The sequence below is a fragment of the Gymnoscopelus microlampas genome (genome assembly GCF_963454915.1).
Source record: "Gymnoscopelus microlampas genome assembly, chromosome: 12".
Classification (NCBI taxonomy): domain Eukaryota; kingdom Metazoa; phylum Chordata; class Actinopteri; order Myctophiformes; family Myctophidae; genus Gymnoscopelus; species Gymnoscopelus microlampas.
In genome coordinates, this window is record NC_139949.1 from 32,376,297 (window position 1) to 32,392,246 (window position 15,950).

General features: G+C 41.5%; 1 protein-coding gene across 11 annotated transcripts in view; it reads left to right on the forward strand.

The window, feature by feature from the left end:
- LOC311056637 (unconventional myosin-XVIIIa-like) overlaps nucleotides 1-15,950 on the forward strand; it is an 84,153-nt gene that overhangs the window by 37,677 nt on the left and 30,526 nt on the right. For all 11 annotated transcript variants that reach the window (XM_084073413.1, XM_084073410.1, XM_084073418.1 and 8 more), the window contains 7 exons: nucleotides 601-739; nucleotides 1,409-1,568; nucleotides 2,063-2,249; nucleotides 3,421-3,646; nucleotides 3,762-3,871; nucleotides 5,178-5,243; nucleotides 9,973-10,101. In XM_084073413.1, the coding sequence (XP_083929539.1) occupies nucleotides 601-739; nucleotides 1,409-1,568; nucleotides 2,063-2,249; nucleotides 3,421-3,646; nucleotides 3,762-3,871; nucleotides 5,178-5,243; nucleotides 9,973-10,101 (1,017 nt within the window). The remainder of the gene's footprint in view (nucleotides 1-600; nucleotides 740-1,408; nucleotides 1,569-2,062; nucleotides 2,250-3,420; nucleotides 3,647-3,761; nucleotides 3,872-5,177; nucleotides 5,244-9,972; nucleotides 10,102-15,950) is intronic.

Sequence of the window (15,950 nt, forward strand, 5' to 3'; positions counted from 1 at the left end):
CAAAAAATAATGATATATGTATTCAAAGATTAACACAAATATTCACGATAAAAATAAAAAAACCTGATCTACAAGCTCATAGCGCGCTATGAGCTTGTATATCGGCTATTGTTTGAATAGCCAAATACATCTAAAACTAGAAAATGTGCTCCTCGGAGCACAGGTCTCCGCCAGTACTGTTCCTGATTAATCCTGTCTTACCTATTTATATTACATATTGGCACGTGTCACTTGACCAATGTTAGCTTGGCTGATGGAAGCTCACTTCAAAAAATATAAATTATTTTTTGAAGTGACACACCTATTTATAGGATTTTATTTCGTCATGCGTCTCGCTAGCTGATCAAAAGCATTGGTGACAACATATTGTCACGCGTCACGTGAAGCTTGACCAATGTTTGCTTGGCTGAGACGGACGGACACACGGAAGGACAAGAACGAAAACATACTCTCCACCTCTGGCGGAGACAATGACACAGATGCATTCCCGGATTGAATGGGTTAAATGTGTAAAAAAACACCCCTGATGTGAGTGTGCATGTGTGTGTATGTGTGTGCTTATGTTATGTGTCCTTATGCATGTTAATGTGTGTTTGACAGGTGCGGACAGGAAGAACAGATGAAGCGCGGGGTCTTTTGTGGCTGATGGAGGAAGAGGCACCGTTACCTGGGGCTTCAGAGGAGACATTGCTGGGACGTCTGTTCAGCTACTATGGGCCCGCCGAAGGAGAGAGTAAAGGTGGGCAGCCTAATAAGGTCCATGTTCTTTGACTGGTGACAGGATAGGTGGGCACCAAGGAAGAGTGGGCACCTCGGTGCTAAATTGGCAATTCTTTCCAAAATGTTAAAAAATATTTGGAAAATGTTTTAAGTAAAGTATAGATTAGAACATACTTAAACATTTGACAATTATGGTATAATATGTCTACAATTGTTACAAATTGCTACAAATCCTGGATATCCAATCATTTTGTGGTATAAACAAGAAGTTGAAGGATAAAATTAAGTCTGACTAATCCATACCCGGCGAAGTGCGCAGGCGAAAGTAGTTTCAAACGTGGGGTTATCCCATGTCCCGTCGCGGCCGTCAATGGCTGTGTGCAAATTCAGATCAATTGCTCCAGCCACTGAGGAGAACCGGGCAGAACAATTTTGGTCTCACCACCCTCACACCACTACAGAGGTTTGTCAAATTATAGGAGGATAATGATGCACCGTGCATGTTCACAATCTGTATACTTTACATTAAGAACCTTTTTCAAATATTAAATCTTTTAACATTTTGGACAAAATAGACAATTTTACATCGAGGTGCCCAAATGTCCTTAGTAACCACCAATCCTATATCCTGTTCACGTCATGATTTTGCTGTTTTAATAATTGAAGTAATGCAGTGTGTCTATAACAGGCCACACTTTGCTGCTGAAGAGTGAAAGGGCTCATCACTTTTTACTGGGCCACAGTCATGGCACTGACTGGGTGGAATATGACGCCAGAGGGTGGTTGAATCACGCCAAGCAGAACCCCGCCTCCAGCAGCGCTGCAGGCATCCTGCAGGACTCCCAGAAGTATGCATAATTATTTTTTTTACTTTTATTTTATTTTATTTTATTTTATTTTATTTTATTTTATTTTATTTTATTTTTTGTCTTTGTCTCCGCCAGGAGACTATGTTTTCGTTCTCGTCCTTCCCTGTGTCCACCAAGCTAACATTGGTCAAGCTTCACGTGACACGTGACAATATGTTGAAAGGGTGTGCTTTGATTGGCTAGCGAGACGCATGATGAAATAGAGCCCTATAAATAGGTGTGTCACTTCAAAAGATCATTTATATCTTTTGAAGTGAGGTAAGACAGGATTAATCAGGAACAGTACTGGTGGAGACCTGTGCTCCGAGGAGCACATTTTCTAGTTTTGTTTTATTTTATTTTATTTTATTTTATTTTATTTTATTTTATTTTATTTTATTTTATTTTATTTTATTTTATTTTATTTTGGGGGTGGTTCTTTCTGCAGTGAAAAGTCTGACACAATTAGTTTGCGAATTCACCATCTTTTCCAGGAAGAACATAAGTTCGCTGTTTATGAGCCGAGGGGGAGGAGCCACTGTTCTGTCCGGGTCCATCGCCGGCCTGGAGGGCGGTTCCCAGCTGTCCTTGCGACGGGCCACAAGCATGAGGAAAACCTTCACCACAGGAGTGGCTGCAATCAAGAAGAAGTCCCTGTGCATCCAGATCAAACTTCAAGTGGTGAGAAGAGATACTAGGACAGTGGCTAGGACCGGTGCTGAAACTGAGACGAGAAGAGACTGAAATTAGGACTGGAATTGTAGCCTGGTAAACCCTCCCTCCGGAAATCTCATTTCCATTTGATTTCAGAAAGGAGTCTGGTCTGAAACGCCTTTCTCCAATAATCGCTCTGCTCGCCGAGCCGACGAGCCTATCAGCGTCGTCGCTCATTGTTCTGTGATTGACAGCGACAGTTGGCCAATCAGGTGGCGAGTTCGAGTGAGCCCGAATGAACCCGAGTGCAGCCTGAGAGCCGCCGAAAAAAGACGAACGGCAGCCATTGTTGTTTGTGCGAGTGCCTTCACTTCTTACTTTCAGTTTTATAACGCTTTCAAACTTCTTTTTTGAGGCACGGAATTTACTTATAAGATATCGTTTGGATAGAATTTAGTTGTTTAACTTCATATATGTGGTCAATTAATCATGACAGAGCCTATTTAAAAATATAAATTTAGAGAACCGGCAGGGGCGGGGAGTGACACGCATGTATCCCAATAAGGCAACCTATTTTCGGCATGGCCGTCCCAAAAGTCCTGTTGCGTCACATAGTCTGGAGCTCGTCAAAATGAACTGCTCATTGGCTGAAGGGGAAAACGATCATTGGTTGAAGGGGTTGTCAGTCAACGGTATTACTCCCGCCCAACTCCAGCCCACAGCGATTATTGCAGAAAGGCGTTTCAGACCAGACTCCTTTCTGAAATCAAATGGAAATGAGATTTCCGGAGGGAGGGTTTACCAGGCTACTGGAATTGGGCTGGAGATTAGAACTGAGACCAAAGGGGCGCCCGCTGGCCTAGCGGTCCCCCCATCTCTCCCCATTTCCAGTCAGCCAACTTTCCTATCAATAAAGGCAGAAAAAGACCCAAAATATATCTTTAAAAAAAGAACTGGAGAAGAGGTTGATTTAGGGACTGTGTTTCAGACTGTTTCAGTGTGCGTGACATTGATAGTGTGTGACATTGTCCAAAATGTACAATTGAAACATTAGTCTTACTCGTCATGGGTGCACTCTGTTATTACATGTGCACACATGTACGCATGAGTCTAAACAGCATCATTTTTTAAGTATTATGTTGCTTAGCAGTGTCCTTGTTTCTGCAACAAATCCCTAACCAACGTTTGCCTCCTCCAGGACGCTCTGTTGGACATGGTGCGCAGGTCCCGGGTCCACTTTGTTCACTGCATGCTGCCTAAGGCTGACGCCCTTAAGGTCCTGAGTGGATCCATGTCTAAAGGGGGGGACGTTGATGTCCCAGTGGAGGGTGGAGTTTCTGGCCTGATGCAGCTGGATGCTGCCCTGCTCCGTGCTCAGCTCCGTGGGTCCAAGCTGCTGGACGCACTGAGAATCTACAGGCAGGGTGAGCTCACTGGTTGGAATGCAGAGCCACAGATATGCACAGTCACAGTGCTTTTCCGAAGACCCCCTGAATACCCTTCACAATGGTCTCTCTCTCTCCCTTTGCTCTGCTACAGGTTACCCTGATCACATGGTGTTCTCTGAGTTCCGACGACGTTTTGACGTGCTTGCACCTCACCTCGGCAAGAAACTTGGCCGAAATTACATAGTGAAGGATGAGAAGCGGGTAAGTCAGTCAGAAAGTCGGAGAGAGAGAGAGAGAGAGAGAGAGACAGACAGACAGACAGACAGACAGACAGACAGACAGACAGACAGACAGACAGAAAAAGGAACGAATGATTTATAGCTCTCGTAGGGGGGAGGACAGAGAGGATTAATAATGTGAAGAGGTAGTGTTCTCCCACTCCCCCTGTGGTCTGACAGCAGCCACTGACAGAGAAATAAACCTCCATTCATCAGAGCCGTGGTAATGACCTGATCAGCTTAATTCCAGCTGCATCATGCCTGTTACCGAGGCAGATCAATAGGAAGTGTAGACAGGAAATGCCCACTAATTGCATTGGGGTTAAGAGCTCGCAAAATACAGTCCAAGTATTTGGACGTATCTACTTAATATTCAGGACCATGACAGCTAACTAGCTAGATTTTTGCCTCAACGATTTGCCAGGGAAGGACGTCAATACTGTATTGCATTTGGAGACGCAACAGTGAGACAGTCTGATAGTTTTGACATTTTGTGAAATCCAACCTGCGGAGGGAAGCTGCTAATGTTCCCTCCCTTGAAGGTAAACTTTCAGTGAGGGGGAGCAGTGTGTTGAGACCTGTAATGGTGAGAAAGAAAAACACTAAACCTCGTCTCTAGACAGGAACGGGAAAGAGTCAAAGAATGGGGGTGAGGGAGTGAAAAAAACAGAAACCTTTTCTCCCCCTGTGTCAGTGTCTTGGGGACTGTGTTTCTGTGGAAACGGTGGCAAACAAAAGCCCCTCAGTGCTCGCGGCTAACCTCTCCTTGTGTAATCTAGATATGGTCTTTCAGGCAGGGGGGCTCTAGCAGGGGGGTCAGAGGTACAGACAAACACACACCGATACACAGGCTGGGGTAAATGGGACCGGGAAAGGCCTCTGTACGGATTGCGTGTGTTAATGGCTGCTATGGCACCGACACCACGAGGGATCTGGGAGAAATAAGCCTGGAGCAGCTGGATTCTGGTGTTGCCTACTATGGTCCGCTTTTTGATTCTCTCTGGGTGCTTAATGCCCTTTGAGAAAGAAGCATGTCAGGGAATAGATCTGAGTGAAATGGAGGAGGTGTAGCCCGCTGTCGGGTAATTCAGGATGACACGCTGAGGGATCTGGGGGCCGCTGAACCAAAGTACAGTGTTAACAAAAGCTCTGGGTGCAAACGAGGTTTGAGACGTGTGTGTGTGTGTGTGTGTGTGTGTGTGTGTGTGTGTGTGTGTGTGTGTGTGTGTGTGTGTGTGTGTGTGTGTGTGTGTGTGTGTGTGTGTGTGTGTGTGTATTTTTTTGTCCAGGCAGTGGAAGAGCTGTTGGAGTCCCTGGACTTGGACAAGAGCAGCTATCACATGGGTCTGAGTAGGGTGAGTACTACTCTCCTCCACACTAGCCATTCAGAACAGAACTTAACGTTGCAATTTAGGCATTTAGCAGACACTCTTCACCAGATTGACTTACAAGTGCAAAATCAGAGTAAGTTGAGTAAGCATAAACCCTATTCAACAAAAGAACAGAGTAAATCATCACTGAAGTAAAGTGCAAAGAGAACATGCTTCAAAGAAACTAGGATACAAGGTAAACATGAAACCTGTAGCATCTGTCTAAACAACATGCTATCTAAGTAGCATTCTTAACATTGACTTCAAGTTCAAGCGAAATAACCAAAACACATAGACAACTAACTAACATAGATCTGAATAGTATAACGAGCATCACTCAAAAAAGGTGACAAGGCAAGAGGAGAGTGCTAGGGGGTGAGATGGAGTCTGAAGAGGTTAGTTTTCAGACTGTGGCAGAAAATGGAGAATGAGTCTGCAGACTCCAAGGGGGGTTTATTACACAGTTCGGGAGCCAGTAGGAAGAAGAGTCTAGAATGTGTGTGGAGTATTGTCTAGGGAGTTTAAGGGAAGGTTCGAATAGCTGATCTAAGTGAGTCAGATCATGTCCTGAAGGTGTCATGCCCTTGACTGTCTTGTAGGCCATCACCAGTGGTGTGTACTGGGTGTGGGCAGCAACCCATCATAACAAATAAACAACTGTATTGTCTTTTGTTAAGTACCACATCACTTACAGTATTGTAAACCTACTCACAGTAGTTGACATCAAAGAGGAACCATACTAGCATTCATATCCTAGCGCTAACTATCAATATTTTTTGATTAAAGGTAGGGTAAGTGATATTTTTTTGTTAAAGGATCTATTCTACACCATGAATTTAAAAAATAATAATAATATTTAATATCATATTGTTTATGTCCCTCAAACGTTTTTCAAAAGGTTTGAGCCTAAATCAAGCCTCAGATATACTCATTCCAACTAACTTCTCTCTGGCTTATAAAGCACTTTCACCTGCAATACCACATTGTCCTGTTTGGCACGGGGTGCTATTGAGCCAGTTTGTATGCATGTTATCTCCTGGTTCCGTGTGGAAAAAGTAAAAAAAAAAAAAGAAAAAAAAAGTTTTTTGTTTTTTTTGGTTGTAAAACGGGAGTGATTGGACCCTGACGTCACGTCACGTCAGGGTGAAAATCAGTTTGGCCTATTTTGAGACCAATTTTCAGAAAACCCCAGATTTGCTGTGAAAGCCTGAGTGTTCAAACTGGGGTATTTCTGGGGATAGAAGAGAGGTAGGGGAGACCAAAAACACACAAAAAACTAGAAAAAGTGCTCCTCGGAGCACAGGTCTCCGCCAGGTCACGTCGTTATTGTGGCCTCCTAGTGGCGCTATAATAGGCCAATGTGAAAAAGGGTGGCATTTGAGGCATTTTGTTGCAAAAATGTGTTTTGCTAAATTAGACCTGCTGGTGGCGATATAACAGGCCAATGTGAAAAGGGGGGCATTTCTTCCTTGGCCTAGTGGGAATGTGCGTGCAAATTTTCACGGAAATCACACGCTGTGTTCATGATTTGAGACATTTTGTTCAAAACGGACCAATCCTGCCAACTTTGGAAGCCAACCTTAGCCAATCAGGATGGAATATGAAATATCGGACAGATCCGTCTTGATCACATGACTATAGAGATACTGTGTACCGATTTGCGTGATATTTGGATAAAATCTGTAGGAGCAATATCCAAAAATGGGTTTTGCACAAATCGGCCTCCTGGTGGCGCTATAACAGGCCCATGTGAAAAATTTGGGGCAGAGGTTCTGCTGTGGCATCGAGGGAGTGTGTGTGTGCAGTTTCACAACGACCGGCCCAACGGTGGCGGAGATTAGCTGTTAACAGACAGAAGGACGGACACACACACACACGGACGGACGGACGGACGGACGGACGGAGGGTAAAACATACTCTCTCGCCATGCCTTCGGCCTGGCGGACACAATAAGAAAAAGTTAAAATTCATGGTGTAGTCCCTTTAACATAAGTGTTAAATTGCTTTTTATGCTGATAGTAGGCTAATCATTGCTAAAGAGTGTTTTCATGTTCAGGTCGGGATACCAATTTTATCCAATCAGGAGAGAGACCTCACACAGGATACAGGACAAACAAGTACAATTTGGAAGTGATGACATAAAGAAATGAGCAGACAAAATTGGAACTGTAACACCACAAAATGTAAGCTGATAAGTGGGTACTCTCTCCTGATTGACTGAAAATGTACAACCCACCTGAAAATGTATTTTCTGTTCATTAAAGAGCTGGAGAGACAGGGAGATCCCTGTTACTGAACAAACACTATATAGCAATATCAGAATATAGTGCTTTAACCTTTAAACAAAAACAAAAAAACGTTTTGTTTTCACCAAAAAATATCACTTACCCTGCCTTTATGTTACGAATCGTGCACTTCCTTTTGTCTGTTGGAGATTTGCCAAGCACTGCCACCTCTGCCAGTTAATTCCCTCCGGCAGGCAATGTAGCCTGCTCAAAGCAGTAAACAAACTCAAAGACTTTACTAGTCATTTGTGCACTTCCTGTTTCATTTGTTCGTCCTTGAGGAATTGTCATCGCTTTTTAGGGAGATGTCGAGTGTCACCTGTTCTGCCAGTCTCTGGATCACAGATCGTCAGAGGCTCTGCCTAACACCATCATTTTGTATTCATAATCCTGCAAGCAATAGGCCTCTTTGCCATTTTTCAGAGTGGTACTTGTAGACGAATCACATTTCACACTGCTGTCCGTACTCAGATTTAATCCCATAAACTGGAAAGTGGCCACCAGCCAAAGAAAAATCATTGTTCAAAATGGATCTCATTCTCCCAGGTTGCAGTATATACTGTACTGGACCTTATTTAAAACGGGACAAACAAAGAGACTCCGCAGATTGTCTATAAAAACAATTTAAACTTTTATTGGAGAGAAAACCTTTATCCTCAGACCAAAACTTGATTTCATTGTAATGCAATAAGTATAGTTTGTACTGTATGCCTTCATGCATATCAGGCTCTTTCTATAGGTGTGTGAAAACGTCGATGAAATGATTTGGAAGCAGAGGATGTTGACGTTTGGAGTGTGAATTTGATTCAGAAGTAGTTGAGCACTCCTGTGACATCTTGGCAGCCTCTGTCTTACTAGCAAGCCAATTATGATGGCAATATCCTCATTGCCTTGGAATCAAAGCTTAGATGGGATAAAGCTCACTGTTAGACATGTGCATGCAAACTGCACGATTTTTGCCTACACTCATTACAATCTATTCATCCTTCATCGTGTAGTGGCTTTTAAAGTGGTAAGTAGACACACAGTATGGGTAAAATACTCAGGAATTAGCTAATGGTCTCCCTTTCAATAAGGGTCTTCAGCGTAATCCCCTGTGCCGTTTCGCAACTCCCTTTACTCTGACATCCGTCATTGAACGCATCACTCCCCCATACTGGTTTAGAGATTCTCCCCCTACTTGACGCTACTCTGTCATTTCCAGCCCCTTTCCTGTTAACAGATCACCCATAGGGCTTTGGTCATTTATAAAGCACTGGAGCTAGGCTAGAGAGCCATGGCTTGAGACAGATCTCTCATCATCATCCATTCATTTTAGTTGCTCGCTGTGCTCGTGTCTTGAAGGCATTCACCGTACCTAATCCCTGTGAGGGATTGACAGGCTCTCCTGTGATCCCTTTACTGTTTCTAGGTTTAACTGTTTATTTACCTTTGGCCCAGATTAGACGGATATATTGCTGATTGTGAGAGATAATAACGTAATCACAGCTTCCTCAATCAGATAAGACTCTCATGGCCACAGATTATGGCGTTTCATATTGATTTACCAACTCAGTGCACTTCAGAGGTGCCCTGTTTTCTTTCATTGTGTTTTTACACCAAATGACCATGGATGACCTCACCTCTGAATGTCCATCTAGGGAGCAATCATACGCTTTGTGATTAGCTGAAATGATCTAAGGGCTCATTTATACTTTATCCAGTGACAGTTGTGTGACAAAGTATAGATAAAGTATAAACCCCAAAACTAGGCTTAAAGTAATGCTAGGTAACTTTTTCAATAAAACTAAAGTTAAATTGTATATCTTTTGTGAGTGGCAAATGTTTCACAACACCCACTCCATGAATTTCACCCCCGAAAGCCTTTTATTTATATATTTTCTATTGAACGTTGTCGGGGTTGACTGTCCCGCGAAAATGACGTCATCTGGCCGGAAAATGGAAGCGGAAATGCACCGGTTTCCTGTTTGGCCAGGAACTACTGCACCGGTTTCCTGTTTGGCCAGGAACTACCGCGCTAATAACAAAAAGGAAACTCACGCTGATTTTAAGAGATTGTATGATTTGAAGAACGAAAAAAAAACAGAAAAAGAAAACACAGCTCACGGTAACTAAAGCTCCACTTATAAGAGAAACGATCCACAGATCGTATAAAACAATTAAAAGAACACTTTTTGAAACGCTTCCGTCTTCCGGTGAAAACGAATGGAATTCTGGGTAACGCAGTAATAAACAAACGTCCTGACCAGCGGTAATGCTAAAAATCGTTTTTTTTAAATTTGCACTGTACAACTTTAAAGTTTGTTTGTGTGTGTGTGTGTGTGTGCGTGTGCGTGCGCGCGTGCGTTTGTGTGTGTGTGTGTGTGCGTTTGTGTGCGTGTGTGCGTGTGTGCGTGTGTGTGTGTGTGTGTGTGTGTGTCCTACTCTAGTTATTCTTCAGAGCTGGGACCTTGGCTAAGCTGGAGGAGCAGCGGGATGAGCAGACTAAACGTAATATAACCCTGTTCCAAGCTTCATGCAGTGGCTACCTGGCACGGCAGGCCTTCAAGAAGAGAAAGGTAGGCATGGCTTATCACTAGAATCAAAAGACTTGATTTAAAGTGTGTGTAGGTGTGTATGGCGGTATCAGCGGTTGATTGATTCATTGATTGTTGTTTTTATTGACAAAAAATGCATATACATGACCATACTGTACATTTATACATATCGGTCAAAAGAACTTGAGAGCTTATTTCCATTGTGATTCAGTTTGAGGTTTTAAAGGTCCAAGTCTGACAACATTATTTATTCATGGGAAATAAACTCTTTGACATTTGCTAAAAGAAGAAATTTTAAATCAACTCTAACCTTATTATCAAAATGGGCTGTTTACTGTTTATTTGCCTTTTTAAGGGATAATTAGAGATAAGTAATATGTGAGTTTTCGGAGGCCTTGAGGATGTGAGGGTTTGTTGTCTGTTTTCTCTGCTATTAGACTACTAGTGCTGACTAGCCCCAATGTATCTGCATGTTCAACTCCTTCCTTTACACTTGAACTACTTGCACTCAAATCCATTAGTCTAACCCGTCCCCCACAGCGTCCTGAGCTATCCAATCAGCATCCTCACAGGGTCCATGTGTTGACATGACATGTGACAAGTGAACCTCACATACTGCTGACACGCTGCTTCTCTCCATCCTCCATGTACAGTATGTCTCACTACATTAAATAATGAACCAGCGGAAGATTTTCTTTCTTTTTTTAATTCAATCAACTTCTCTTTTGGTGATGTCAGTGAAGCCAATAAATAACATTGACAAATTGTTATGAATATATATTATAGGCCACAACATACTACATTGTCTTCCTGTAGTGTCTTAGGACTGGCTTCTATACTGCTGACATTTTTACCCACATACTGTATAGCAACGCAAGCAGCTTTTGAGTAATGGGTGTTGGTTGAAAATGGTAAGCCACAAAAGGCCACAGTGTTCCTCTTATTAAGTTCAAAGGTCATTATTCACATAGAGCGGCAGACCAAGAACCTTGGTGCTCTCTAATCTGTTGGAAATGGCAGAAAGTCAGCAGTAAGGAACCGTGCAAGCTCGCTTGACAGCTGTACCATTACAAAATCCATTAGCTAAGGGGTCTTTTTTTTCCTCTGAGCCCTCCCACATCTTTTCTTGTAAATGTATCTATAATGGAAAGATAAGAGTCACTTTATTTTGCCCTGTAACTTTTTGCTTCTATTTTGGCGAGGTACAATACAGTAGGCAATTTTAGTTTTTCTTATTTAGATACACTCGATTTGTATTTATTTATTATCATAATGTTATTATCATACTATCAATATAAAGTATGTACAGTATGTCATACGTACACCACATACTTATGAATATGGATATTTTCCTTTTGACCCATATGTAAGAGACCCCTTGCTAGGTTCCTACTGCAGAAAATTAAATAAGGATTTACAGTGTACCTCAGAAATGGCCATTCACAGGTTTGACAGAAGAGTTTGCAGTCATGATGCATTTCCACTGGTATTTTCTTCACATTTGGTTACACTGCTGTAATCCATCATCAACAAAACATGGTTAGTTACATGAAAACAACGGCTACACAATAATACTAGTAAATCACTGCATCAAAGCAGACATACTAATATCGCTCTGCATATTGCGAAACCTGCCATTGTGTAAAGTTACATGGGTGTCATTACAGTCTCTTTGCATGAATCATCTGAAAGATAAATACAATATGCTGAGTGTATAAATTCTCTTTTCTTCCCCATCAAATTTGGTTCCTTATTATTGAAAATCCACCACCTCTCCAGCAGAGTAATTGGACAGGGCCAGTGAAGTGGTATATTACTGAGGGAGAACCATTGCTCCTTTGCTCCATGAGGGAGATTAACTGAGTGTGTTGCCACCCAGTCTTAGAATAATCGTTGTTTAATGACATCCACTTGTGCCCTTGCTCTTCTCCCTTCGTAGAAATTGATTTGGCTGCTGTGCCTCTGTACTGTGTGAAATACCCAGTCTTTGCAGGGTAGAGATGGGGTAATATGCATATTTACGATTTGTTCCATGTGAGAACAGGCCCAGTAGAGACACTGAGTTAGTTAGTTGAATCTGTGTGGCTGTGCCATTGTCCCACTTCTATTTCATGGACCATGGCATATAAATGTTGCAAAGCTGACTCGAGCACATGGCTATAGAGATCATGTGTACCGATTTGCGTGAAATTTGGATACAATCTGAAGTAATATTAAAAAAAAACGTTTTACTTAAGTCGGCCTCCTGGTGGCGCTATAAAAGGCAGATGCAGGGCAAAGGCTTTTCCTTGGCCTCTAGGGAGTGCACATACAAAGTTTTACACAGATCGGTGCAGTTATAGGTAAAACCGTGAAATGGCCTGTTATAGCGCCACCTTGAGGCTGATTTGAAAAATGAAGTGGCATTTCTTCTTCGGCCTAGTGGGAATGTGCGTTGCGCTGCGTTCATTATTTGAGGCATTTTGTTCAAAACGGACCACTCCGACAAACTTTGGTAGCCAATCTTTGGAAGAAAAATCTGAATGGCCCGTTTTGTGTAATGACTACAGAGATACTGTGTACCGATTTGCGTGATGTTTGGACAAAATCTGTAGGAGTAATATGAAAAAATGTGTTTAGCAAAAATCAACCTATAACAGGCCGATTTGAAGAATTCGGGGCAGAGGCCTGGGCAGAGACAATAAGAAATGGAGTGCAAGAGTTGCAATTAGTTCCTCCTGAATCGATTTACTTTAAAGGGTCTACACCATGAATTTAAAAAATAATAATAATATTTAATATCATATTGTTCATGTCCCTCAAACGTTTTTCAAAAGGTTTGAGCCTAAATCAAGCCTCAGATATACTCATTCCAACTAACTTCTCTCTGGCTTATAAAGCACTTTCACCTGCAATACCACATTGTCCTGTTTGGCACAGGGCGCTATTGAGCCAGTTTGTATGCATGTTATCTCCTGGTTCTGTGTGGAAAAAGTAAAAAAAATAAAAATAAAAAAAGAAGAATTTTTCTTCTTTTTTTTTTAAAGATTTTTTTTTGTTTGTTTTGAACTGAAAAACGGGAGGAATTGTTCCCCCTGCCTACGTAGGCAGGGGGAACAATTCAGTTTGGCCTGTTTTTAGACCAATTTACAGAAAACCCCAGATTTGCTGTGAAAGCCTGAGTGTTCAAACTGGGGTATTTTTGAGGATAGAAGAGAGGTAGGGGAGACCAAAAACACACAAAAAAGAAGAAAAAGTTAAAATTCATGGTGTAGACCCTTTAAACTGTGGCCATAACATTTCAGTAAGTCCAGTTTTGATTATATTTTGTCAATATAATCAAAATAAAACAGCATTACTTTGTCACGGCAATCACTGCAATACTGAATCTATTTAAAGGTGGAAGTGAGCAGGCTACACATTGTATTACATGCAGATACTATAGCATTTTAGGTACTAGCAAAGTGCACTCAGAGTGCAAATCTCTATCTCTCCTCTTGAGTCACAGTATCACTCATCTATTGAGTAACATCAAGAAATGATTCAACCTTAAAACAATTTTTTGTCCTGTATATCTAAAGTCAACTAGTGAAGATGAAAAGTCAGCAAACCATCCTTTCATTTTTGGAACAGCTACAGGTAAAAAGATAAAAGCTTACGATGATGTAGTTAAACAACACTTGGCACCAGGCCCACGCCCACCTCGTGCTATGGGCTGAGAGATGTGACTCAATATGATGAAACTATGAAGACAGTCTAACATCTGTGGTCAGGTATGACTTCAAATCGACATGTTCTATCGCAGTGAAACAATGTTTCACTTGTTCTTTAGACTGGGCAAATGTAATGAGCATTAATGATTAATGGTTTTAACTTGCAATTGCTCAAAAAGGAAATTAGACTTAACGATATAGTGATCTTGCTCAACTCCACCAATTAGGACAAATATACATCACAAAATATGACATTGTATCTCAACCTTCCTAGGACAATACATTAATTGTATTTATATATACAGTATAAGATACTGAGTAGAGCAGCTAAAGTCTCATAATAAGTGGTGGGTTTAAGTCTTAGCTGGATACGCAGTGGAGCCAGGTGGTAGAGCGGGTACTGCCCCCTGTGGTAGAGTAGCTCTCATTTTAAAGTCCACACACACACACACACACACACACACACACACACACACACACACACACACACACACACACACACACACACACACACACACACACACACACACACACACACACACTTGGCAAGCAGAAAAACACATTCATCCCCATCTGTTATACCGAAAATGTGACATTTCCTCCCAGTCCTTTTGCTAAGCTGCACATTAGGTATCTGTAGAGTGTTCAGGCAGATGGCATAGCATGGAGGTCATGTGTTTTGTCATAATCTTGCCTCATTCCAATTCCAGTCTTCGTCGCACACTGTCATACCCTCGCGATGTGATATAATGTAACACTTTGTTTATTCACGCTGTTCAAGTGGTCTAATCTTTTGTTTGTAAAACTCATTATGGGCTAAATATTACAAATGAGCCCTGTTTGATGTGGTTGTCGGAGATTTGATGCATTTTTACTGCATGCTAATGCCTTCATGGTGTGACAAATCCTAATTGGTCGTAGAGGGTGCCTTCAGGGCACAGTGTACCTAGACGCTGAGAACTATGTCGCTCTAATTGGGTTTGCCCATAATCTGCTTCTGCCAGAAATGCTCGCGCATAAGCAGCATGGAAATCGTATAACACTTGGAATTAGTCGCCGACATGTTTGATTTAATTAATAAACACAACGCTAGTCTTGGAATGTGCTCTGTATCACCACTCCAGAGAACGCTGAATGAACAGCTTTCCAATTATTTCACTGTTTATAGCCTGTAAATATATCCATTCACATCCATTGGCGATGTGCATTAATTAATGGATTCAATGGTGATATATTGCACATTTATACTTATATTTATTGATCGACTGTACATACGCTAACCTGTTCATTGTGCTGTTGCTAATATGACACCTAATTTATCTTAATTTCCCATTCATATTGAGAATTACATGTTAAAGGATACCCCCTGTTTTTGTTTTTCCCATCCACTTAATAATTAATAAAATGTAATGTTTGTAAAAATGGTAAAAATGTCAGCACTCCTGGGTAGTAGAGGAAAGTTACATTGTGCTGCTTTAAATTTCAACTAAATTTTAGCATATTTCTGTTCTGAAGAAAAGACCAGCGTCGTATTCATGAAATGTGTGCACACCCTTGATTTGCGGGCATCAAATGGTGAATCCCACCTAGGTAAATTGAATGCACATGCCTGTGTGAATCATTTGCATAGTTTAGCCACCATAAAAGGCATAAAGAATGAAGGGAGCAATAACAAGAAGAGGAAAGCCTATAATTACACGCCATAGTATGATGGTGTCGCTCGCCAAAAAGAACAGATCTACAAGCTGACGACGCTTTGCATCACAATGCGTTGTTAGCTTGTTGATGTGGTGTTTTTGGCAAGTGATTTCCTTGCACAATGGAGTACAGTATAAGCTGAACTTTTGTGAAAGTGAAATTAAAATATTGGTCTCATTTCTAAGAGAGAAGAAACACACAGCTGTTATCCAGGCTGCATTTTCATCAGATGGCAAGACTATGAATTGTATTTGTATGGTGTTATCAACAATTGGATAATTGCTATTAGAGTTTAATAACGCTTTCTTGCAAACGCAAATTACACATTGAGGGACATAATGTTCAGCTCAGAATGCTTCAACTAAAAACAGAAAAAAAATCCTGTTATTCGTTGGCAAAGTTGAACAGGCCTAATTTAAACGTTTTATTTTATTTTACAAATGTTTGACACAGAAACATTTTGTTAGTGAGGTTTGGCAC